A 24,528-nucleotide genomic window follows, 5' to 3' on the forward strand; every position below is an offset into this window, starting at 1 on the left:
CTTTTTAGGAGGGGGTGGAGGGGAAATAAGTAATCTTTGGAACAATTTGTCAAGGGATGTGAATCACCTTCCTGCTTGGAAGTCTTTGAATACAAATTTGATATTTTCCTAAAATACAAACTATAATGCTGACAACTTATAGAACAGGGAAGAAGAATTAAATCAGGGATCAAATTAGATGACTTCAACTTCAGTCCAAATGCTTTGAAAATATAGGGATAAAGGTTTGCCAAAGTGTATATTTCATTATGGACATATGCAAACCGTGAGACCCCAAAGTAAGTGAATAATAATAATAATAATAATAATAAATAATAATAATAATAAACCTACCACACTCATTATATGCAAAGATCTCTACATCCTTTATTTTCTAGACACTGAGGATAACACAAACAATAATTACACAAAGTGACAGAGTTTCACATTTTGCTCATCTCTTCAGTCTGTTACTGAAGCTGTGCTGCATCCTTATTCCTCCCCGTCAATCTTCTTGCTCTGAACCTCCCGGGTCTTCACTCGAAGTTTGTTGACCTGGGACTCCGCCATGTCAGCCCTCTCCTCAGCCTCTTCCAGCTCATGCTGGATCTTGCGAAACTTGGAGAGGTTGGCATTGGATAGCTCCTCCTGTGGATGGACAGAGAGAGCTGTGAAAACCAAAGCTCTGACATGTCCAACTCTGACTTGAGGGGCTGTGATGGCTGAAGGGAAGGGGAAGGTCTTGATTCTCTGACACCCACTTACCATTTTTTTATCAGAAAACTAAGCATAAACCTTCTTGTTTTCATCAGTTTCTACACAACTACTAAATGAATGCACAGTAACTCAAGTTACTGGGCAGTAGCATTGTGATGAACGTCTTTTTAGTGATGCTACTGCGCAGTAGTGTTGTGCTATGGTTTTTGCTACATGATGCTACTGCACAGTAGTATCGGCCTACTGCACATTCAGTGTCTTGTGTAGATGTGGCCTGTGAGTCTTTTAAGGTGATCATTTCAGGTGAGTGCTATAAAAAAGCCCCATAGTGTCAAGGGGTTTTAGGTTAGGCTATAATAAATTAGCATGCATACAATTAGAATGAGTTCACTTCTGGTTATTGTACAATTAGAATGAGCGCACTTCTGGTTTGTACTAAAAGAATAAGGTTATACCTTCCAGTGAGAAGTATCTTACCAAGGAGAGGAGAAAGACCGAACTGAATTAAATGGGTAGATCAATTATTTTCTATCAGAATCCCTATAAACCTGTCACACGGATGGGGAACTTCTGTCTAGCACTGAAATATACCCACCAACATAAAGGACTAGCCTATAAATCTGAACTTTTCCCCTAAAGAAATCAAAAACATTCTGATAAACAATGAACGCTGGTGCAAAGCTCAGATTTAAATAAAGAGTTTAAATTAATGAAATTGGAATTAACAGTTCTTACTATCTGTTTTTACTACACAAGTATGCACTACAGTTCAGATTCATTCAGTTCTAATCCCTTTTGCCATTGCTGTAAAAGTGTCTTTTACAAATTTTTTGAGTCTGACTTTTTTCATCTTAAAGGGAAATATTGTTAAAAGTATGACCAAAATCAGGTCGGCCATCTTTGCTGACACTAGTGTGAATAATACTTTTCCAATGTTTCTACCAGAGAGTGTGCCATCTGCTAAACCGATGAAAAAAGGTATTTCAAAACTTGCACAATCCCCTATGCAAAATAGAAATTTCCAATCAGTTTCTTTCTTTTTAAGTACTTTATAAGCACATTTCTTCAAACCTTTTCTTCACATCTTCTAAATGACGGACACCTTCAAGGTACTTTAATTAAGGTATATTTACTAAGTTAAAACACCTGGATCCAGATGTTGTACCTGTATGTGGGTGGAATAAGATATGGAATGGAGCCTTTAGCAATCAAGGTAATTAAGAGCTTGGTTAATGAGTTTAGTAGAACTTAAGCTGTGCAGCCTGTTAAGGATCATTCCAAGGGTTGTATTTACTTCTCTGAAAAACCGATGGAGCATAAATGCTCCCCGAGATTAATATTAGAAAAGAATTTACCAGCATGGCACAGTGAAGAGGTTTGTGGCAGGGGTTGGAATGTTATGTTGCACTGCCTACACACAATGGAATGTAAAAGGAGTATAAATAAGCTATTGCCTCCAGGGGAGCACAGTTCCCTTCTGAAGTTGTGACATTGCCTGATATTACCCTAAATTACTGGTTCCTGAGTGCATTTTGTTTACTGCACCCTCCCAAATCCAATTATCCTGAGGCTGGCACTAGAGTTTTTTGGAGACAGGCACATAGCTGTCCTCCAGCATTTGTGGTCTGAACCTTCCCATTTGTCCACAATGGATGTTAGGATATCCAGTAAAAACTCATGTTATGCTTACTTGAGATTTTGTATAAAACAGATGACACCAAAACTTCAGAAGGCTTAACTAGATAAACAGGCAGGTGAAGAGACATACACAATATCAGCAGAGCAGAACTTCTGCTCCAGCAGAAGATGAGCTTGTCCAAACACAAAGTGACACTTACAGCCTCCTCAGCTTGTCTCTTGTAAGACTTCACTTTCATCTGAAGTTTGTCAACTAGATCCTGGAGCCTGAGCACATTCTTCCGGTCCTCCTCAGACTAGAAAGAATATGATTTGGAACAGAGTCAGTTCATTTGCCCATTACCTTCCTGTTTCATGCCTATTGAGCAATGAAAGGAATGTTTATTATAAAATATAAGCATAAAACCTGGATGTAATCAACTCAACATTTCTAACACTGTCTTTCAAACCCCTTCCTGGTACACTCTTGTTTTCCCATGGAATTGCTGCTGACTGCTTTACTGCTTAAGAACGACAACAAAAAATCCTTCCCTTGCAGGTTCATGTGTAATCTGACCTGCTGTGAGACATATACATGAGCAAAGACTCCTTTTTTACCTGGTAGGTCAGTTCCTTTACTCTCCTCTCATATTTACGCACACCCTTAATAGCATCAGCACCGCGTTTCTGCTCATTCTCAACCTCTGCTTCCAGCTCACGTACCTGCAATGAGAAAATGCCTTATTAGCACTTCACCTATGACCGAACACTGGACATGCTTATTATATATTTACACATTTTCAGAGTACACACTCTGGCCTCCAGTTTCTGGAGTTGTTTCTTGCCACCCTTCAGAGCCAGCTGCTCAGCCTCATCCAGACGGTGCTGCAGGTCCTTCACTGTCTGCTCCAGGTTCTTCTTCATCCTCTCCAGGTGGGCACTTGTGTCCTGCTCCTTCTTCAGCTCCTCAGCCATCATGGCTGCCTAGTGAGCAAGGGAACAAAATCAATCCAAAGAATCATGCATTACAGGCAGAAACAGAGCCCTGATCTTCAAGGACAGATATCTCCAACTCACATCAGTGATTGCCTTCTTGGCTTTCTCTTCTGCATTGCGTGCTTCCTGGATTGTCTCTTCCACTTCACTCTGTATTTGTGAAATGTCTGTTTCCAGCTTCTTCTTGGTGTTGATCAGGCTGGTGTTCTGTTTAACAAAAATAAAATTATATCTTTTATTGTCAGACCAAGTGTATCAAATCTAGAGAATGAAGTGAATATTAGTCTTTAATTTAGAGATTTCCATTAACTTTGTATAATAGCATTGTCTGTAATAGCATTCTCTGCTAAATAAATTGTCACTGCAGGATGTTGACAGCTTATCAGTGAAAAGCTGCAAATATTTTTAGAAAAAAATTCTATGTACATTTCCATAGACTGACAATGTTTTGTACCAATGCTGTATGTGCTCATAATAAGGAAAGGGAAAGAAAGGGGATAGCATTTTCTTTAAATTAATAGATATCTTACTATCTTAAGCAGGTAAGCAGTTATCAGCACTGGGCAAGCAAGCCTAGAATGCACCTTACACCCATTTCTTAAATATACACCAAGGTACTGACAATATAGCATTGTCTGGTATTTATTATATGTCATTATAAAAGGGCACATCTGGACAAACATATTCAAAGTCATCACGTGATTAATAACTTAATGCAAATGTTTTGGTAGCACACGCCATTTGGTGCCATCTGGTCTTTAAAAGCAAGTCATTCCTCTTTAGTGATGCTTTCTGGATCTGAGAAAAGTCCGGTTTGCCAGGGAACGTTTAATACTGTCTAGTGGTAGTAAGTATGTTAGATGCAGGGTCAGAGGCAGGAAACACAAACTTTCCATTCAGACTGGTTAGGATTAGGGGTGCATTGATAGAGATTTTGGGGGCCGATACTGATAGCCAGTTTTTAAGGAGATGTATCGGGCAATACCGATCCGATTTCCAATACAGCTGACTGCAGCTGGTAAGTCTGTTGTGGTGAAAGGGGAGGGGGGAGGGAAGGGGTGTGGGGAAGCAGGTCAATGCCCCCCATGGTGAGAGAAAGAATGAGCCTGGGGCTGGGATAGGCACTGCCCAGCCAGGGCAGGGCAGGGCAGGAAGCAGGATGGAGCCGTGGGAGTCGCAGCTCCCACTGCTCGTCCAGGAGAGCATGGGGGAGAGGGGTGCCCCTGGATCTTCATTGGGCAGGGCAGCCAGGCTGCAGAGCTGTGCTTGGGGTGGGTGGTGGTGATGCTGGGAGGAGGGTTATGGCAGGGGCCTGCAGCCACCCCAAATTTTGCCATAGCCCCCTGTAATCCCCTCCCAGGTCACTACCGCTCACCCCAATTGCAGCACAGCACAGGTCCCAACCCCAGCATGCAGCTGTAGCCTGCCTGGCCTGCCCTGCACAGATCTGGGGCACACACACCCCCACCATGCCCTCCTGGATAAGCGGTATGCAGTGGTTACCATGGGGGGCATTGATCTGCACCCCCATGCCCCTTCCCTCCCCCCTCCCCTTTTACCCTAACAGGCTTATCAGCTGCACACAACTCTCGACACTGATGTACTGTGCTCCTGCACACATGCACGGGCATTTATTGGCCAAATTATTGGCCACATCAGGTCGATTTCTGATATAGTCATTTTTTTTTTTTTTATGTTGGTGCTGACCCAACAGGTGCACCAATTTATTGGTGCACCTCGAGTTAGCATATTATATTTTCTTGCATATAACACACCTCCAAATAAAACATGCACCTTGTTTTTGGAAGGCAGAATGTAGGAAAAAAAAGATTTTTTCTGGAGTCATAGATGACTGTGATATAGAGTAAGTCCTCCTGGGAACATAGAATATATAGAAAGTGTTGCATCAGGAATGTCCTGGTGTGGCAAACTGTCTCCTGCAATGGCACACTTTTTGGACTTTCTATGTTTCCAGAAGGACTTACTCTGTCACAAAAGGTTATGCCCCAGACCTGTGCAAAGGGCAGTAGCAAGACTGTTTGTTAGCTCTTACTGTAAGTAGTACTTTAGATAAGTTCCTATAAATTAAGTTTTGTTTCCACATCACAAGCCTCAGCAAGATACTATCAGCCATAAATGATGGGTAAGTGTAAAGATGGGGGGCGGTGGGGGGAGGGCACAACTCCACGCTGCCACCACCACCACTGCTGCAGCTGCCAGGCACTGGCTCTGGCTGGGATGCAGCCATGATTCAAATTACAGGGGAGATCGAGGGGGCTGAGCCCCCCCATAAGAAACAAGAGCCCCCCCATAAGAGACTAAGCAGCACAGGCAGCAGTGGTGGTAGCAGCGGTGGCTCCTTCTGGCTGCCACTGCTGAAGACAACTTCAAGAGTCAGAGTGTAATTTGAACTGTGGCTGCAACCTTGTACCTTGCCATCAATGCAGAAATCTGGAAGAGCACATGCCCCCCTGTGCCCACCCCATTCATTGCCTATGCTACCACCAGCTCACTTGCTTCTTCAGGCCCAAGCTACAGTGCTCAGTCAGTAGCTATGGTTATTCGATGGTTAACACAAGGGTCTGGTCTTTCGATTTCCAGGCATAAAAGGCAGAAATCCTTGCAGTTTTGTGGCACGAACTCCAGAAGTGCTCCTTTTCTACAGACGAAAACAACTTTCCTGTTTAAAATACACACCCCAATTTTTGGGAGCTGATTTTGGGTAAAAAGGTGCATGTGAACGTGAGAAAATATGGTATTTGAAAAAGGCTACACGGGATCCATTGAGATTCTTCTCCATATTATGATTGCAATATTATTGACATGCATGTTAATTACCTATATACAGGTTTCAGCGCAGCAGCATTAGGAACACCAAGGATGAGTGTTCAGTTCTTTGTTTTCTATTCATCATTGACTCATTCTAGGCAATGTAAGGACAAAAGCCATTTCAGCAAAGGTGATAATTCTTTTCTTAAAACCCCAATTAGTCCTCTTTGGAGAAGGATCTATATATAGCAGTCCCTTGCATAATTTTTTTCTGGCATGTTTTCAAACTCGATTCTGACCTGGGTGTGTAGGAGCTGCACACGTTCACTTGCATCCAAAAGCTCTTGTTCAGCCACTTTTCTTCCCCTCTCTGTCTGTTCCAGGGCTGCCCGTAGCTCCTCAATTTCAGCCTGCATCAGGTTAGCTCTGCGCTCAACAACAGCAACCTGCTCTTTTAGATCTTCTTGGGTTCTAAGAGCATCATCCAAGTGCAGCTGCGTATCCTACAAAATGAATGAAAGAAATTATTTAGCATTACAGTACTCCTGGAGCTGTCAAACTATTAGCTCATCCATATAAATATGCATATGTTTGGTTTAGCAAACCTTGAGTGCTCCTTGTGCATTTCTCAGACTCTTTTGTGCTTCTGCAGCCTGGCGATTGGAATGGCTCAGCTGGATCTCTATTTCATTCAGATCCCCCTCCATCTTCTTTTTCAGCCTTAGAGCATCATTTCTGCTCCGGACCTCAGCATCCAGGGTACTCTGCATGGACTCAACAACTCTGAGGTGGTTTCTTTTGAGCTGATCAATTTCTTCATCTTTTTCAGAAATCCTCCGGTCAATATCAGACTTCACTTGGTTTAGCTCAAGTTGGATGCGAAGGATTTTCCCCTCTTCATGTTCTAGTGAGGCCTTACCAAGATCAAATGAAGCATTAATAGGAGAAGAAAAATATTATCTACTGAATACTCTGATTCAGAAATATTTCACTCAGTGTTCCTTGAAGACCAAGTCTCCATCACACCCATATGAGAGAAATGTTCTCTCTCATATTCCCTCATTGCACTGTCATCAAAACACAATTTTCCTCATGTTCCTTTGAATTATTCCCATAAGAGCTTACAGTTCAAAGACAATAAAACATGGTGCATACCTCTGCTTCTTCCAGAGCAGCCTGGATTTCAGATTTCTCTTGCTCAATCTGCTTCTTCACTTTCTCCAGCTCATGGATGGCCTTCCCTCCCTCTGCAATTTGCTCCGTCAGGTCAGAAATCTCCTCTGTTGGGTTATAGACAAAGTACTCAGTCAGACAAAGGACAAGTGGAGGAAGGCACTTTCCAAGGGAATTGGCAGTTAGCAGTATTACAGACATAGATAGACTGGACCTAGTGGGTACACGAGCTTCCCATAAGGCCCTTATTAGACAAAGGGATCAGGGGACTTACGTTGCAAGTTCTTGTTCTCACGCTTCAGGGTTTCAAGATGGTCCAAAGACTCCTCATAAGCATTCTTCACTTTAAAAAGTTCAGTGCTGAGAGAGCGAGACTCCTTCAGAGAGGCTTCCAGTTCAGCCTGAGCTTCCTCATATTTCTGCTTCCATTCTGCCAGAATCTGGAGAAGAAGAAGACCCTGTTCAGTAAAAGTGGAGCTCTCTGGAGGATGTAGTATCTATCACCTAGAAGCTTTAGCCTAAAGTACCTTATCAAAATTCTTTTGTTTCTTATCTAGTGCTGCACAGGCAGCATTTGATCTTTCCACATCAATCATGAGGTCCTCCACTTCATTCTGGAGCCTCTGCTTTGTCTTTTCAAGGGAAGCACATTTGGAGTTCACAGCTTCTACGTGCTCCTCGGCATCCTGCAGACGTTGAGCAAGCTTCTTCCTGAAAGACAGCAAACACAGCCATGTTAGGAAAGTCACATGGGAATTGAATTGTATGCAGCTGCTCTGGGATTCACCAGAGCAACTTAGCCACCTTGGCTAGGGACAGACTTTCAAAAAGCCTGAGCCTAATTGATTCAATGTTTGCAGGTTAGTTTAACCTGCAAAGCTTGAGCTGATTTGGAGGTGGATAGACATTCACTTTTCATTCCATAAATGCAGGCACATGCCTGCAGTGACTCAGACTAGAAGCTGGGGTGCACTAGAGGTGCCCTCCCTTCCTTTCTACAGTACTGAGCTGAGGCAGGATGGGGGGATTGTATGGCCAGGCCCTGGCATGAAACTCTGATTAGCCCAGTAGGGAATTGATAACAGTGCTTATCACCCCTAACTCACTGTTTATTACCCCATTAAGAAAACAGGGGGACATTACCAGATACCTGTTGATTCTGCCTGTCGCAGCATGGACCAAAGGGAGCCAGCATGTAGTTTGCTATCTAATACACAGATACATATCAGCAAGGCAGAGGGGAGGGAGTGGGGGTTGGGGGAGCAGCCTGCAAGTCTCTGCCAGAGCTGCAGCCAGGGAGCAAAGGGGAGGGGACAGCTCTGCTATGGAGTGGAGAGTCCCACACAGCCCAGAGAGAATGCCAGGGTGCTGGGGATTTCTGGTTTAACTTAAACCAGCAAGGGGTCTGAGACAGACATTGCATAAACTGGTTTGACTCAAATCAGTTAAATCAATTACAACATTCAACCAGGTTTATCTCAAACCAGTTTCAGCCATTTTCAAACTGGTTTATGTGCACTGAACATCTATTCTGTTACAGGTTTAAACCAGTTTCTGATCACTTAAACTGGTTTATGTGTAATGTCTGTCTCTAGCCCTTGGGGTTTAAGACCCCAGTGCATACACACTGCAGTCCATGGACTCTTCTACCCTCAGTGTGTGTGCTGGACATGGCTTGCTTAGTCTTTTGAACCTTATGGCACAAGTTTGCCACTTTCTAACCCACATCACTGAAAGTCTCCCAAAAGGGCATCCTGAACCTTCTCTTAGCACATACTTAGCTTCTTCCAGCTCCTCTGTCCGCTGAATAGCATCAGTTTCATATTTGGTTCTCCACTGAGCAACTTCACTGTTGGCTTTGGACAGGGCACGTTGCAGTTCGCCCTTGGCTTCCTGCTCCTCTTCAAATTGTTCTCGCAGCAAGTCACAGTCATGGCGAGCAGACTGCAAGGCATGGGCCAGTGCATTCTTGGCCTGGAAAAATGACAGGCTTACTATAGTAACTAAATATCTTGGGAAATGACCTGGGAGGGAGATCTACCAGGCTGTGGAATGCTATCCCAGCAGAAGGGGTATCAGATCCTGATAAAGTCCTCACCTTTATCTCCTCCTCTAGTTGCCTCTTCAGTTCCTCAATCTGTTGGGTAAATGCTTGCTTGCCCCTTGACAACTGTGAAATCAAACCATCTTTTTCTTCCACCTGGCGAGAAAACTCACCTGAAAATGACAAGCGACAGTAGGGATATCATGTAGCTGTATTGAACTATAAATAACTATTCATTACATGAAAATTTACAAATTTTTAAAAAAGCAGCAGTGTAACTGGTGGGAGGAGGGGGGGGAAGAGGGAGATGAATGGGGCAGTTCTAAAGCTAGTTGATGCTTTAGTTGGCATCTCTACATTCTTCTACCCCTAGCATCACAGTCCTGTGCTGTTGCTCCCCAGAGTTGTGGACCTGCCGTGCTATGCCTCTGCTAAGCAGTAAAGGAACCTCTAGAAGATTATGATGCTACAGCACTGTAGGGCTAATAATAGGTTTTAAGCAGCATGGTGAGTAGGCTGTTTTTCATAGAAGGGCCATTTCCTGCTCCTTGAACAATTTCTTCTGCATGTACTCATATTTCTACTTCAGAGAAGTGTCTTACCTGATTCTGTCTGTAAACGAGCTCTTTGAGCACTGAGGTCATTAATTGTTCGTTGGTGCTCCTCCTCCTTTGTCTTAATCTCACTAAGCTGGTCCTCCAGAGTGCGGCACATCTTCTCAAGATTTCCCTGTATATAACATGGATCAAAAGAAAGTGGATGAACATCTGTATTTTGATCAGAGGAACTCTGTTATACTTTTTCTGCATTTTGCATTAATTCATAGGTGGATAAAAGTATAGGTAATGTTAGGACTGTGACTAAGGGCAATAACCCAGGACACACACTTTTCCAAAGTTTTTCTGTTCTCATTGAGACTTAAAACCATGCTCCTGGGTGGTTTTATCTTCCTGTTCCACATACCTCCCTTCCTGGTTGCCCAGTGGGCTAGATTCAACCAGATTGATAATGGATGCTCTTGCCCTTGCTTCGCCCATTGCCCATTAAGTAGTGCACTTTATTAGAAAATTGGAGATATGCAGTCAAATGCACTCAGGATGAAGAAGTTTTCTACTTCCTGGGCTAATGCTGTAACCTTTTTGCTTTGGGGCTAAAATGAGAGAGTGAACTGTTCTGTATCAAACAGTTGCCAGTCATGGTTCTTCTCTGTATCCAGTTCTAAGGACTTAAGACTGCAGCAGAACTTAAGTGGACATAGGAGATCCTTTCTGGACTTGATTAGAAGTTCAGTCATACTTTTGAAAAGAAGGTCTAAAATCCTTATATATTGCCCTAAGTGCCATTTAGATATCTACTTTTAGATGGCTAATTACTATAATGGGCAAACTGAGTTATACTCAGGCTCTTAGCATAACTTTAGACCTTCCTGGATCTAAGCAATTAAATTGTACAAAGTCCCTCTTAGGCGCTGGAAAAAATGAGCACTGTGATTGGTACGGTGGGCTAACCAGGTACAGTAGTTTCCCTAAAAGGAAAGAAAACCAAAAATGGAATAGTATTGGAGTACCTTATCGAAAAAGATGAGGTAAGAAACTTGAGGACTGGACAGTTTGAGATGAGAAAGTTACAAAACAAGTGGACAAACAAAGAGACAGTGTGCGTTTGTGTTGCCACCCTCGGGAGACAGGAGCAGCTTTGGAATTCTTGCTTTGAGTAACAAGGATCCAGAAACTAACATCTCACACACCTAGCAGAGGATCTCAGGCTGGTACCACCAAAGGTCGCTGCTGTAATGTCAAAGGAACTGCTTGCCAGGTTGTATTGCAAAGATAATAATCTTGTAATAAGTTTAGGGGTTACTAATAAAGTTCATTTGACACCAAATCAGATGAGGGGCCATGTCAATCCTTGGGGGTCTCTGGTAAAAGGAAACCTGGGGCAACAATTACCACTCAGATGCCTAAAGGTGAAATATGATTTGATGCCTTGTCTCTATAATCCTCTAAGAACTTCATTCTGAGATCTCAGAGGTTCTGTGAAGCTATTGTTTCCATGGGCTATATTGTGAAAAGTGATGACAGTTATGCAGTCTTATATAATTAAGATTACATGATTTATTGAAGCTATATTCCAGTGTTTTTACTGGTATATAGATAGATTTCATAGACATTTGGGCTGGAAGGGACCTTGGAAGATCATTGAGTTCAGCACCCCACCCGAAGGGCAGGAAGTCAGCTGGGGTCATAGGATCACAGCAAGATAAGCATCCAATTTACTCTTGAAGGTGTTCAATGTAGATGATTGAACCACCTCCTGGCAGACTATTCCAGAACTTGGGGGCTTGGACAGTAAAGAAATTCTTCCTTATGTCCAGCCTGAAACGGTTTTGCAGTAGTTTATAAACATTAGACCTCATCATCCCTTGAGGCGCTCTGCTGAACAAATGTTCCCCCAGATACTGGTGGATACCCCTGATAAACTTATAGGTGGCCATCAGATCACCCCTGAGCCTGAGCTTTTCCAGGCTAAAGAGCCTCATGGATCTCAGCCTATCGTCGTAAGGTCTGTTTTCCTGACCTCTGATCATGCGTGTGGCTCTTCTCTGGACTCTCTCAAGCTTCTCCACAACCTTTTTGAATTGTGGGGCCCAAAACTGGACGCAGTACTCAATCTGCGGCCTCACCAAGGCCGAGTACAAGGGGAGAATGATGTCCCGGGATTTGCTTGAGAAGCATCCATGGATGCAAGCCAGCATTTTGGTCGCTTCACTAGCCACAGCATCACATTGCAGGTTCATGTTCATCTTGTGGTCAATGATGACCCCCAAGTCTCTTTCTTTTGTAGTACTAGCCAGTGTAGCACTGCCGAGCTTATAAGGATGCTGAAGGTTTTTCCTCCCAAGGTGGAGAACCTTGCATTTTTCAGTGTTAAACACCATCAGGTTCTCATCCACCCATTTGCTTAGCCTGTCAAGGTCAGCCAAGATAGCCCTCCTGTCTTCAGGTGTGGATGCTTTGCCCCAAAGTTTGGTGTCATCCACGAACTTGGCCAGTCCGCTTCTGACTCCAATGTCCACATCATTAATGAAGATGTTGAACAGTATGGGTCCAAGGACAGAGCCTTGGGGGACCCCACTGGTCACAGGACATCATGACGATTGATTTCTGTCAGTTACCACCCTCTGGGTCCGACCACGGAGCCAATTTCCCAGCCAGTGGATCATGGTGGACCCAAGGCCACAATCGGCCATTTTCACCAAGCGGTGATCATGGGATACCAGATCGAAGGCTTTTTTGAAATCAAGATATATAACAATCTCTTCTCCCTTGTCCAGGTGATAGGTCACTTGGTCATAAAAGGATATGATAAAGTATTATTACAAATCATTAAAATGATATGATCACTAAGTTGATGAACTTGAAGAAAAAATAAACTGAACTGAGATGTAGAATCTTTAATTACTAACCCATGTCTACAATAGGTTCTCATCTGTGATTTAACAAGTCACAAGGTCTGAAGAAGGGAAAAAAGAACAAGACGTAACGAGCTGCTGGAAGATGGAAATAAAATTTTGGAATGATCCATCTTTTGGAAGTCTGCAAGTTCTCTCTTAATAACTTGTGATTTATTTAGTTTAATATTCAGTAACAATAAGTTTAAAAATATGTCCTTCTAATGTATACTAACTAATACTGAAACTCGGAGGCCTCTGGCTTTGAATGTATGCATTAAACTTGATACAACCTCACATGATAGAGGGAACTCTCCTCACTACTCTTGGCAAGCTTATTAGTTTCCAAAGTCAAGAAAATAAAAGGTATGCAGGACCAGGTAGGTTTAAGGTTGCAGGAACATAGGCTACTGATATTCTGCAATAGCTACTTGTTTTGTGCACTTGTGCCAATATGTTACCAAATAAATATTAATGAGGTTTAATGTTAGTACCAAAATTAACATTTAAGTCACCATCCAGTATAGGGGTCATCTTTACTACCCTTGAAGAGTAATGGCTGTTAATCTGGTAATAAATGTATTCAAAACCATAAGCTCCTTTATCACATGTCTTCAGGGTTTAGATATCAATACAGGTCATTAAACTGTGTATGCTTTATTCAGGTTAAACTAAAATCAGTCTAATAAAAATATTTAATACTTTCAACCAGCATATATCCTGCTTTGTATAGTTGAACATGATTAAATGTTAATCAAAATATTGTTTTGAAGGTGAAATGGCACTTAAGTTCAAGCCAATGTTATCAAAAGTTGGTCCCATACCTTGGCTTTGGAAACAGTCTCCATGTTGCTAGCCAGGTCATCAATCTCCATCTTCAGCTCACTCTTCTCCTTCTCCAGCTTCTGCTTGACCCGTTGCAGGTTGTCAATTTGCTCCCCGAGCTCGGCTGTGCTGTCAGCATGCTTCTTCCGGAGGGCAGAGGCTGTCGCTTCATGCTGCAGAGTAGCCTCTTCAAGGTCTCGGCGCATCTTCTGGAATTCTGCCTCGCGCTTCTTGTTCATCTCAATCTGAGCTGCTGTTGCCCCACCAGCTTCTTCCAGGCGCTCGCTGATCTCCTCAAGTTCCCTGGAGAGATCAGCCCGCTGCTTCTCTGCTTTTGCCCGAGAGGCTCGTTCTGATTCTATTTCCTCCTCCAGCTCCTCTATACGGGCCTGGAAAGCAATAGGACACACTGAAACCAATGCCTCCTCTTACCTGAACTCCTCCGCACAGCCAGAAGCAAGGCAAATTATGACTTGCCTGGAGCTCCTTGATCTTCTTCTGCAGCTGGATGCCCAGGGCTTGCTCATCCTCAATTTTGCTTTGGAGCTGACTGATTTCAAAGTCTTTCCTTTTCACAAAGCAGAACATGTTAGGGCCCAAACAAACTGCATGCGTCCCTGCCCAAACAGAAGGATGCTCCCCAGAAACCAGACTTACTTTTTCAGCTTTTCATCCAGCTGCTGCTTATCATTTTCTAAATCCATTGTGGATTCCTGGGCCAGCTTCAAGTCTCCTTCAAGTTTCCTCTTTGCTCTTTCCAGGTCCATGCGAAGTTTCTTCTCCTGCTCCAGGGACCCCTCAAGCTAAAGAGAAAAAGGCTGTCAGAGCCCTGCCACTCGGCAGCCAACTTCTTGCCTGTTTCCTTGCCCCATATTTTGCTGTGCTTACATCATCCACTTGCTGCTCCAGTTTTGTTTTAGCTTTGGTCAATGTGTTCACTTTGTCCTCTTCTGCCTGCAGGTCATCCAGAGTCTGCTGATGGGCCTCTTGGAGGGCTTTCTTTTCTTTTGTCAGCTTGGCAATGCTCTCATCCAGGACTGCCATCTCCTCAGTGAGGTTTTTCACCTTTCAGAAGGCAACACATGTTGTTATAAGAGGCCAAAGCAACAACAAAACACACATCTGCGGCTATATCTACATGAGCAGTGGACCCAACAGGTGTTACTGTGGAGTCATTTAGAAGTTGCATACGTAAGTACTACACAAGTGCACAGTAACCGGTGTTACTGCGCAGTACCGTCCCTTCATGGTTTTTTTTAGATGCTACTGAGCTTGCACGAGCTACTGCACAGTAACTCATTACTAATGGTTAGTGTCCACCAAAGATACTGCGCTGTAGCCATGAGCTACAGTGCAGTAGCTTATCGCTATTGTGCAGTAGTGTCTTGTGTAGACGTGCTCTGTGTGTGTAAAATGGCAGCATACTTGTGTGGAATTTGTTGTTGTTGTTTTTTGTTTGTTTGAGGGGTTTTGTTTTGTTTTGTTTTGTTTTTTACAGATTCTGGCTTATACCTTGTTTTCTGTGGCATGTTTTTCCTTTTCCACCTTGGCCAAGGTTAACTCAAGGTCATCAATGTCTTTCTTCAGCTCTGAACATTCATCCTCCAGTTTCCTCTTCTTGGCTGTCAGCTCAGCATTAATTTCTTCTTCGTCCTCTGCTCTTTCAGTCACCTCTTTAATTTTAGCTTCAAGCTGGATTTTGGTTTTGATTAGCTGGTCACATCTCTCCTCAGCATCAGCCAAGCCATCGGCCTCCTGTGGTGGAAATATTAATAGGTTGTTTTGTAAAATTCTATTTTATTGCTGTTTTTCTCATAATTATTTTTGCTTCATCTTTTATAGCATGAAATAGTTCTTTTGTAATTAGGATTGCAATGAAATACCCATTCTAAGCTCATGATATCACGTATTTTTAATTTTGACTGCAAGGCATCATTTAGTCTGAAATTTTCCCATCTTCAACGCAAAACAGATTTTTTTTTTTTTAAATATCTTCAAATATCAGACCACAAATGAACATCCCTCAGTAGCTCCTGGTTTGGGGGAACCTTTTCAGTGCTAATGTGATTCAAATATCAGGCTAATTTGATGAACAAACTAGAGATAGATCTACTGGCAGGGAGCTGAATGACTTCAGTCAGTCTCATCAGTGGACTCTGCAACCACATAGAATGGCAGTGAGGTCAGTGGAGATTGGTGCAGACTGATCCTTTGGCATCTACCCAAAGCTGCAACTGAATATTCAACGGTAGAACTGAAGTTCCCGGCTAAAGAAAATGGAGTAGTTATTATGGCAAAATGCCATTTCAGTATCTTCCCAAACTCTGCTATCAGGTTTTCCCTTGCCACTGTTTAATCACCTGTCTGTGAATTTGGTTGCCATGGTCACTGCGGTGGGCAAGCAGCCCTCCCCCCATCTGTTTCATTTAACACCAAGTTGTGACCTGGGCTGGAAACATTCCTGAGGGACGTGGAACCTGTTCCTGTGGTCATGAGATGCTACAGGTAACCAGGGGTGGGAACTCCTCCTCTCTATTGTGTTAACAGTGACCTCATGACATGGGGGCAGGAGCTCCTGTCACTCTTCCAAGTAACCAGTGATGCATTTCAAATTGATTTGTTAGCATCCAACAACATTTGGCCAGGACTGGTTCAGGATGGTGAATCAAGAGGGCTATATAAGCCCAGACTGCCCAGGACGGGGAGAGAGCCATTTTGGACAGCATGGGAGCAACTGACCAGACAGAGAGAGGGGGTTCTCTCCCTCTCTTTCCCTGGAAACGACACATTGAACTGGCTGCCTCCAGAGGAAATCTCAAACAGCCTCTGGATGATACTTGTGAGTAAACTACTTGAAACCTACCTAGATATATAGCTAGCACTACAGCAGATGCTTAATCAACGGCTGCCTAGCCACACTGTTTGTTCTAAGGTTATTCTGTGATTCCTCCCTATCCTGAATCTTCCCCCAAGACTCCTCTCTGTAACCAATAAAGTTCTCCACTGTACCTAGTGCGGTAGATTCATTGGGAGGGGGATCAGAGGCATGCCTTTGTGTCCCCTTGGTTTGGCTGACTAAGGGCAGCTACTATTTGTGCTCCAGGCCAGGGGAAGCACCCCAAGTTCTTGCAGTGGGTAGAGCACCCTCAAGGTCTACAAGGCCTGTGTATCCCAGGTGGTACAGGACCATAGACAGACCGAGACTCCTGGGTGATGGCGGTGGTGACCCCAGGCTCACAGGTGTGCCCTGGGAAGGGGTCGGCTGGACGTAAGGCATCCTGGGAAGGCACTCAGAGCCTGGTATGTGGTTGGGCACAGTGAGGTGGGTGGCTTAGCACAGGAGTACCCCCTGCTTGTCCACCACAGTTGTAGCCACTGCAAAATTATCTGCTGAGCATTCACTGAATTACTTTCCTTAACCATTTTTAGTAGAGCCCATAGTTCATGCTCTACTCTTTTTTTTCCCCTAAGGGCCAGTGTTTTCACAGTTTTGTAACAGAGCCATATTAAAGCATAGGTACCAGATACCCATGCCTCTGGCCTCTACTATAAAGCCATGTCCAATAAGGAAAAGAAATCATGTAGGCCTTGTGATTGCAAATAAGTGTTTGAAAATAGATCAGCATAGTACCTCTTTAGTCACAACTGACTGATTTTTTTCAGATAGTCCAAAGGTATGTATTTACATAGCAAGGCAACATTATACTGAGGCATATGGAGCCAACTCTGCATGGGCTACCTCCAGAACTGGTGTGGCAATGTGTGGAAGTAATAAACTGCTTCCAGCTCTGGATTTAATTTATACAGAGCTTTCTTACTGGGTCTTTACCTGTCATTATCTTAGACAATAAATATAGGTACAATACTAATTCTAAGGAGGACAGACTTTATCCATTCAACTCATTTGATCTCAGACTATTTTGTCTCAGACAAATAATATCTCCAGTTTTCCCATATCTTAACTGGAATGTACATTTTGATCTTTTAGTTTACATTTACTCTATAGAAGGGTAATACCCTGCTAATACTCACAGACTGCACTTGGAGCTGCAGGTCATTTTTCTCTTGCATCAAAGACACCATTTTCTCCTCTAGTTCCTTCTTTTTCGCCTCAGATTTAGCAAGCTCTTCCTTTGTTTTCTCAAACTCTTCCTTCATGTTGGCCATCTCCTTCTCAGACTCAGCACTCTTCAGCAAGGGTTTGATCTTGAAGTACAGCTTCATCCAGGGCCAGTGCTTGACGTTCATGAATGCACGAACATTGTATTGAATACAGAATATGGATTCCCTGAAATGTAATTAAAATATGTATCAAATCGTATGGGCTAACATCAGAAGTGAATTCAAATTCTCAATTCTATAGTCTTTACTAATGACTTGTGAGTAGCATTTACTCACCCAGCCAGTCTCACTGGGCACATCTACACATGCAATTAGCATACCTGAATAAATTCTGGTGTACCTCATGCTGCAGTTTATTGCTCTTGGGAACAGTGTCTTCACTTGCCAGCCCAGGGCTGCTCCACCCTGGCTCAACATGCTGCAAATGCATATGCAGCATGTGTGGTTTGTGGTGCTTCAGATGGGTGTACGGTGCCACAAACTGGACTTGTGCTCTTGTCTGGATGCACCCACTTAGTTCAAGTGGGAAGACTCACAAAGTAAGCACTATCCGAAGGGTCACATAATCTGGGCTGACTTAAGTCTAAGAAAATCTAGGAGGAATCCAAATCTACTTTCAGCCTTTGTGTTGTACATGTGGAACTAATGTGAACTTTCTATAGACTCAAGTCCATATACCATTACAGAATGTACACTGTCCCTGGAACAGACTGACAGCCTAGTGATCTAAGGTGAAGTCACCTACTAAGAAGCCAAACACAGAATTTAGGGAAAAAGGATGCAAAATAAGATGTAAATTTGTTTGCCAGCCCTGATGTAGCTCTTTTCCTTAGATCTTTGGCATAGGTGATGCGTAGGGGGGGCACAGGGGGGCATGTTCCCTGCCCTGAGATTGGCCGCTACTGCTGCTACCACCGCCAGCTTCTGCGGGTGGACGCTGTTTGCCACAACCCCCTCCACTGTCACCGCCAGCTTCTGCAGGCAGTTGCCTCTCGCCACTGGTGCCAGCTTCTGTGGGTAGTCGCCGATCACTGCTTGCTGCTGTTGGCTTCTGTAGGTAGTTGCTGATTGCCACTCGCTGCTCGCCACTTGCAACCCTCCCCTTCCCACCACCACTGGCTTCTGCAGGTGGTTGCCACTCATCATCCCGCTGCCAACGCTACCGCGCATAAATTGTGTCCCCCCAGTCCCGGGAGGCACCAGTCGTTCATGCTCCTTGGCATAATAGTTACCTCAACATACCTTAACAAATACTCAAATGTGAGTAAAAGAGATTAAGGAAATCTTAGTGAGATGGAGTGCCAGGAAGTCCATCTTACAGTGTTATTCATATCACCTCTGTTTGGTGAGTACAGGACAAATACAAGAAATCATTACCTCCTTTCCATCATTTTCTTGAACTCTGTTCTCATCAAGTAGCCACGACATACAGCTTGTGTGCGAGTAATAAGTTGTGCTAGCTTTTCATCTCTCATCTCCTCTAGAAGACCCAACAGTCCAGCTTTGAAGAACACCTGGAGAAGCAGAATGTTACAGAACGTCACTTTCAGTCTGTTGTAAACATGAATAAAACCATATTACAACAAAACAATCTTTGTACCTTGGTGTGCCCAAATTTATACTGGGTGTGGTCAACATCAATGGATCCAAGCAACTTTTCAGAAGCTTTCTTGCTGTCAATGAACTGCCCCTCTGGGATAGCACTTGCATTCAAAATCTTGTATCTGAGGGGTGGGAACAGAATATGAGGAAGCCATGTTGCATAAGCACAGATGGTGCCATTGTTAATAATCCCTGAAGAAGGAAAAACCCCAAAATGGAGCTGTGGAGAATGAACTTCCTTCCTTGCTCCAAGAGGACATTACATGTCTGGAAGAAGCATGTTCAGGCCAAGGTGGGGAGCTTATACTGTCAGCTCAACTATATTGTGTGTGTCGATGTCAGGTCCACCCTTCACCAGTATGAAAGATAAAAATCTTATTCCTGAGTAAAGAACTCTGTGGGCACATCAACACCTGCAATTAATAAGCTTGAATTTACTGCGTCCCTGTACATATAGGTACTGACCTATATGTGCACCTAGATCAGAAGCAAATTGAACCCAGGGATGCTTCTGCCCTGCTCTGCTCTCTGCAGAAGCCAGGCTCCCCCAGGTGCCAGGTCCAGGCTGGCAAGGGACACTGGGGGCAGCTGCAGGCAAGCAGGGAGTCCAAGGGCAGCCCTGGGCTGGGAGAGGGCATGAAGGGTTAGCCCTAAGCTCCAGGAGGTGGGGAAGAGCTGTCCCTAGCACTGGGAACAGCTCCCAAGCAGCTACATGGAGCTCAGGGTTAGCCAGGAAGAAATTATGCCCCCCTGCTGCTTGGGCTGACTAGGAGCATGTGTCTACACTTGCACTTTGGCCAATTAACGCATGGTTTTTTAGTACATGTATCTGTTGGTACTAGCAAATGGTGCTTCAAATTAATCTACTGTGCAGTAATTGCTATGCACGTGTAGGTGGTGATACTTTACTATGCGTTAAATTAGTCTAATATACAGTAAAGTGCAGGTGTTGTTGCACCCAGTGTGTAAGAATGATACCAGCTAGGGAGTGGCAGGAGGAAGGGAAGTCATTCACCCAAATTAAAGGCAGGGTATACTGCACCAACACAGTGCTGAATATTTCAATACATAAGCATTAGTAATCACTATGTCTAAGCATGCCCACCCTATAAGGAACCATGATCTAGTGGGCCATAAAATTATTGGAAGGAATGACCCTGTGCCTGCCACTGCCTTGAAATTCCGCAAAGTCCTCATTCTGTGCTCCAGCTTCCTGAAATTTCAAGGCTCTGGAGTCTCCTGGCATGGTCTGTCCACTTCTTACCCTGCCCCATCTTTATTTCCATACAGTAACAAAAATGCCACTGTTGGTGTGTTTTGGACTGTGGCAGTTCAGTCCTAAATTTCTTTCATTTCCTTTTATAAACTGAATATGTACTTGTGCAACAGGGCCAGAATGGAGTGAGGTAGAGGAGTCTGACCTCTGCTTAAAGTCTGCATAAATGATTCTGCTGGGGAAGCCTTTCCTGCAAATTCTGATCCCTTCCAGCACGCCGTTACACCGCAGCTGGTGCAGCACCAGTTCATGTTCCATGGCACCTTAACAAAACACAGCAGGAATCAGTATCTTACTGTATAGCACAGAGGAGCTACATCACACTAGCATCTCTTTGTACTGGAGCTTCTTACCAGGTGTTTTTGTTTCATTGGGAATGAGGCATCGTACAAAATGAGGATGAGTGCTTCTCAGATTGGACATCAGCTTGTTTAAGTTCTCCTGTGAGACCATAAGAAAAAGTTCATATTAACCACTTTTAAATATGCCAACACACTGTTAGGTGCAGTACAGTCATTATAATTATATTATAATTAGTAGTTGACCAACATTTGAAATTCAGACAAATTAACTGCCATATATTTTGAAAAGTAGATTAATGTTGCTCTAAAAATATCTCTACTGATCCAATATGAAATGGCTGCCATGGGTGACAGAAAATCAAATGTAGTTGCTGGAAGAGAAGACATCTTTAAAACGGTCTAGGTAAAACAGCATAAATGTATTCTGATTCTTTTTAATAAACAAGGTAAGTAGGTAAAACACGAACTTGGGTGGAGTATTTGGGCTTGTTTCTACCCCGCACTTTGAACAGCACTTTGAATAGTTATTTGCACATAAGCAAAATATGTGCACTGTAGGTGCCAGATACTATCAGTCATATAAATCTGTGCAGGATTCTGATTTGGAGCACTGCATATCCAGTTTTACACCTCTTTATACTTGTGCAAAGTGGCACCAATTTTGGAAGGCAAAGGAGAATTAGGACCTTTGAGTGGATGACAGAGGGAAGTGTGAGGGGCCTGAAATAATTGTTTCTGAAAGGGGCTGGAGGGGAGGGGCATTTTCAGCTCCAACATATACACTGTTTTGTTTGTGTTGTTTCTGATATCAGCCCCAGAGAGAAGACAGCTTTGGTCTATAGGGCTATGCCTAGTAAGTCAATATGCTCAATAACTCAGTGGGAATTTATTATAGCCTTTGTTACCTTATGGACATCACTGGCCTTTGTCTAGAAAACACATTTTTAGCATTAAAGTGAGTTTTGTCACTTTGTCATGGAAAGAAAGATTTATAATGAACACTGTACTGTACCCTGAAAAGAGCAGAGACAGTCTGGAAAGAAGAACCCTTCTTCTTGCCGCCCTTCTTGCCACCACCACTCTCTAAACAAGACAAAATAAAGAAACTATTAACATTTGCAGAACACTGACTTATTTGTCTTTTAAAAGGAAACAAAGACAAGAAAGAGAATACAATTTAATAACTGGAAGTGACAGTTAGGAGAATTCAAGTGGGAAATAAAATGGAACACCTCATCAAAACTCAGAACTACTTCAAGTTAAAATGTAAAGATACACTCTAATCCAACTACAATTTAAAGAGTGCAGACATGATTCATTATGTAGTAAGAAGGAGAATAATCTTGCCTAGTGAAGGAATTGCTTGGTTAAGTCCTATGGTCTGTGTTAATAGCAACAAAACCCCTTCTGGCCTTAAAGTTTATACATTTATAAAAACAAACATTTTGCATTTAAAACTATACTTTTTCCCTTAATTTTACAGGAAGCATCTGCTATGAATAAATAAAAAACTAGTTTTACAGCTATTGCTACCTTCTGCTCCACCATATGCAGCAAAGAGCAGAGCCAGTGTTTTCAATGATGATTTCTGGTACAGCCCAATGACAGTTTCATTCAGGGGGTCCTTGTTCTTCTCAAGCCAGCCAGTGATGTTGTAGTCCACAGTGCCTGCGTAGTGCACCAGGGAGAAGTGGGCCTCAGCCTTTCCTTTGGCAGGCTTCGGTTTCTGGAAGTTGTTGGACTTGCCCAGATGCTGATCGTAGAGCTTGTTCTTGAAGGAAGCGTCAGTTGCCTTGGGGAACATGCACTCCTCTTCCAGGATGGAGAAAATACCCATAGGCTGAAAGGAACAGCAGTACAGAAAGAAAGAGACACAGAGAGATTAACAACTTGTCCCTATCCTTTTATTGTTAATTAGAAAGGCTATTGCTGCAGAGGAAGTGTAGTCAACTAGAGGGGAAGTAAGCTACCCTATTTGGACTTTTGGATGTAATAAGGATACAGATCATTAAAATTCACTTTGGATGTGCTAGACAAATTTTATTATAAACTGACTGAAACAAAAGTATTCCAAAACCTTTCAAAATCCTATTTTTGGAAGTGAGGCAGAATATTTCTTTTGGAATTCCAAAAATAGATAATGTATCCAATATGGAAACAGCCCTAAAGCTTATACTGACCTTTTCCTGTGTCCCTAAATTTGTGATTTGTCAGAATTACAATGCTGTCTTCTACTTTTCTTATTTCTGAATGCAGACAGGTTTATAAACTATGATCAATATATTTACTTAATTATTTGGTATTTATAAAACATATTGCGTGCCTTCAAGCATGAACTTAAGTATAATTTTAACTATCTTGAATATGAAAAAGTCCTTTAGAAACCAACAAACTCTTGATCGTATGTTGCATAAATACCTTCTCAATGAGCTCAATGCAGGCAGCCAAGTCCATCCCAAAGTCAATGAATTCCCATTCAATCCCTTCCTTCTTGTACTCCTCCTGCTCCAGCACAAACATGTGGTGGTTGAAAAACTGTTGCAGTTTCTCATTGGTGAAGTTGATGCACAGCTGCTCCAAGCTGTTGTACTGCATGAATGCAAAAAGAAAATTTAACTACTGTAAATCTCTGTTCTGTGAACTGCTAGTTTAGTTTTTAGGAATCATGCTATTTCCAGGGTAGATGCACATAAATTATATTTTTTACCAAAAGGTTAATAAAAATAAATATTGTTAAAAAATACTACAAGTACTTAGAACTCTTGAACCCCCAAGAAAGTGCTATTAAATCCCTGTTCCTTACATCAAAGATTTCAAAGCCAGCAATGTCCAGCACACCAATGAAGTACTGTCTAGGCTGCTTGGTATCCAGCTGCTGGTTGATGCGAACAACCATCCACAAGAACATCTTTTCAAAGACAGACTTTGCGAGAGCACCAACTGAATTATACACCTAAACCAACGAGAAAAGGACTGGATTTATCATACAAAACAGAGGAAGAAACATAGGATGCTAATGCAAACCATGATTTCTAAATCCACCGGTGGTTTGTTACCTGTTGCACAGTTTGACCTTTGGTCACAAACTCATTCCCGACCTTGACTCGGGGGTAACAAAGGGCTTTAAGCAGGTCAGCTGAGTTCAGACCCATCAAGTAGGCGATTTTGTCAGCAACTGGGCACACATGAAGAGGAATGCTTTATTAGTTTATAGAGAGACTTCTCTTTAAATAAAACAACATGAAAAGGGTAGTATGATCTGTTTGTGTTGCCCTAGAAACTATATACAGTAAAAACTGCACTAATGATGGAGCTTTAGAGTTCCATAAAATCTTCATGGTGATAGTAGAAGAAAAATGTAGGAATGAACATTAACTTTAAAGGGCATTTAAATGCAAAATGGCTTTAAAAGGAGCACTAACAATAGGGACTAGATAATGCTTAATCTGTGGTGTGGCCCTGACCACTCTGTTACTGGGGCTACAAAATGGGTAGGAGTGTACTCAACTCACAGCAAGACAAAACAATTTTTGCAGCTTGGTCGCAGCATGAAAAGCTGATTTCACTGGTATTTCCCAGCAGCCCTGCCCCTCACTGCTGACTGGCAGAGGGGCATTGGCATTGCATTTAACTTCTTAAAAGATGGCGCTGAAAC

General features: G+C 42.9%; 1 protein-coding gene across 1 annotated transcript in view; it reads right to left on the reverse strand.

Annotated features, from left to right (window-relative positions):
- Window positions 1-456: 456 nt before the first annotated feature.
- LOC102377126 (myosin-1B) overlaps window positions 457-24,528 on the reverse strand; it is a 29,535-nt gene continuing 5,463 nt past the window's right edge. The window contains exons 11-38 of the mRNA XM_014522586.1: window positions 23,930-24,048; window positions 23,677-23,826; window positions 23,292-23,462; window positions 22,407-22,713; window positions 21,886-21,956; window positions 20,925-21,012; window positions 20,717-20,834; window positions 19,294-19,417; window positions 19,071-19,207; window positions 17,604-17,859; window positions 15,084-15,326; window positions 14,460-14,636; window positions 14,229-14,374; window positions 14,049-14,139; window positions 13,571-13,960; window positions 9,898-10,024; window positions 9,350-9,468; window positions 9,029-9,225; window positions 7,779-7,962; window positions 7,526-7,691; window positions 7,234-7,358; window positions 6,684-6,992; window positions 6,378-6,581; window positions 3,391-3,516; window positions 3,127-3,297; window positions 2,932-3,036; window positions 2,535-2,630; window positions 457-627 (exon numbers count right to left, since the gene is read on the reverse strand). Coding sequence (XP_014378072.1) covers window positions 472-627; window positions 2,535-2,630; window positions 2,932-3,036; window positions 3,127-3,297; window positions 3,391-3,516; window positions 6,378-6,581; window positions 6,684-6,992; window positions 7,234-7,358; window positions 7,526-7,691; window positions 7,779-7,962; window positions 9,029-9,225; window positions 9,350-9,468; window positions 9,898-10,024; window positions 13,571-13,960; window positions 14,049-14,139; window positions 14,229-14,374; window positions 14,460-14,636; window positions 15,084-15,326; window positions 17,604-17,859; window positions 19,071-19,207; window positions 19,294-19,417; window positions 20,717-20,834; window positions 20,925-21,012; window positions 21,886-21,956; window positions 22,407-22,713; window positions 23,292-23,462; window positions 23,677-23,826; window positions 23,930-24,048 — 4,673 coding nt within the window. The 3' untranslated portion in view covers window positions 457-471. The remainder of the gene's footprint in view (window positions 628-2,534; window positions 2,631-2,931; window positions 3,037-3,126; window positions 3,298-3,390; window positions 3,517-6,377; window positions 6,582-6,683; window positions 6,993-7,233; window positions 7,359-7,525; window positions 7,692-7,778; window positions 7,963-9,028; window positions 9,226-9,349; window positions 9,469-9,897; window positions 10,025-13,570; window positions 13,961-14,048; window positions 14,140-14,228; window positions 14,375-14,459; window positions 14,637-15,083; window positions 15,327-17,603; window positions 17,860-19,070; window positions 19,208-19,293; window positions 19,418-20,716; window positions 20,835-20,924; window positions 21,013-21,885; window positions 21,957-22,406; window positions 22,714-23,291; window positions 23,463-23,676; window positions 23,827-23,929; window positions 24,049-24,528) is intronic.

This window comes from Alligator sinensis, unplaced genomic scaffold (genome assembly GCF_000455745.1).
Source record: "Alligator sinensis unplaced genomic scaffold, ASM45574v1 scaffold1023_1, whole genome shotgun sequence".
NCBI classification, from domain to species: Eukaryota; Metazoa; Chordata; order Crocodylia; family Alligatoridae; genus Alligator; species Alligator sinensis.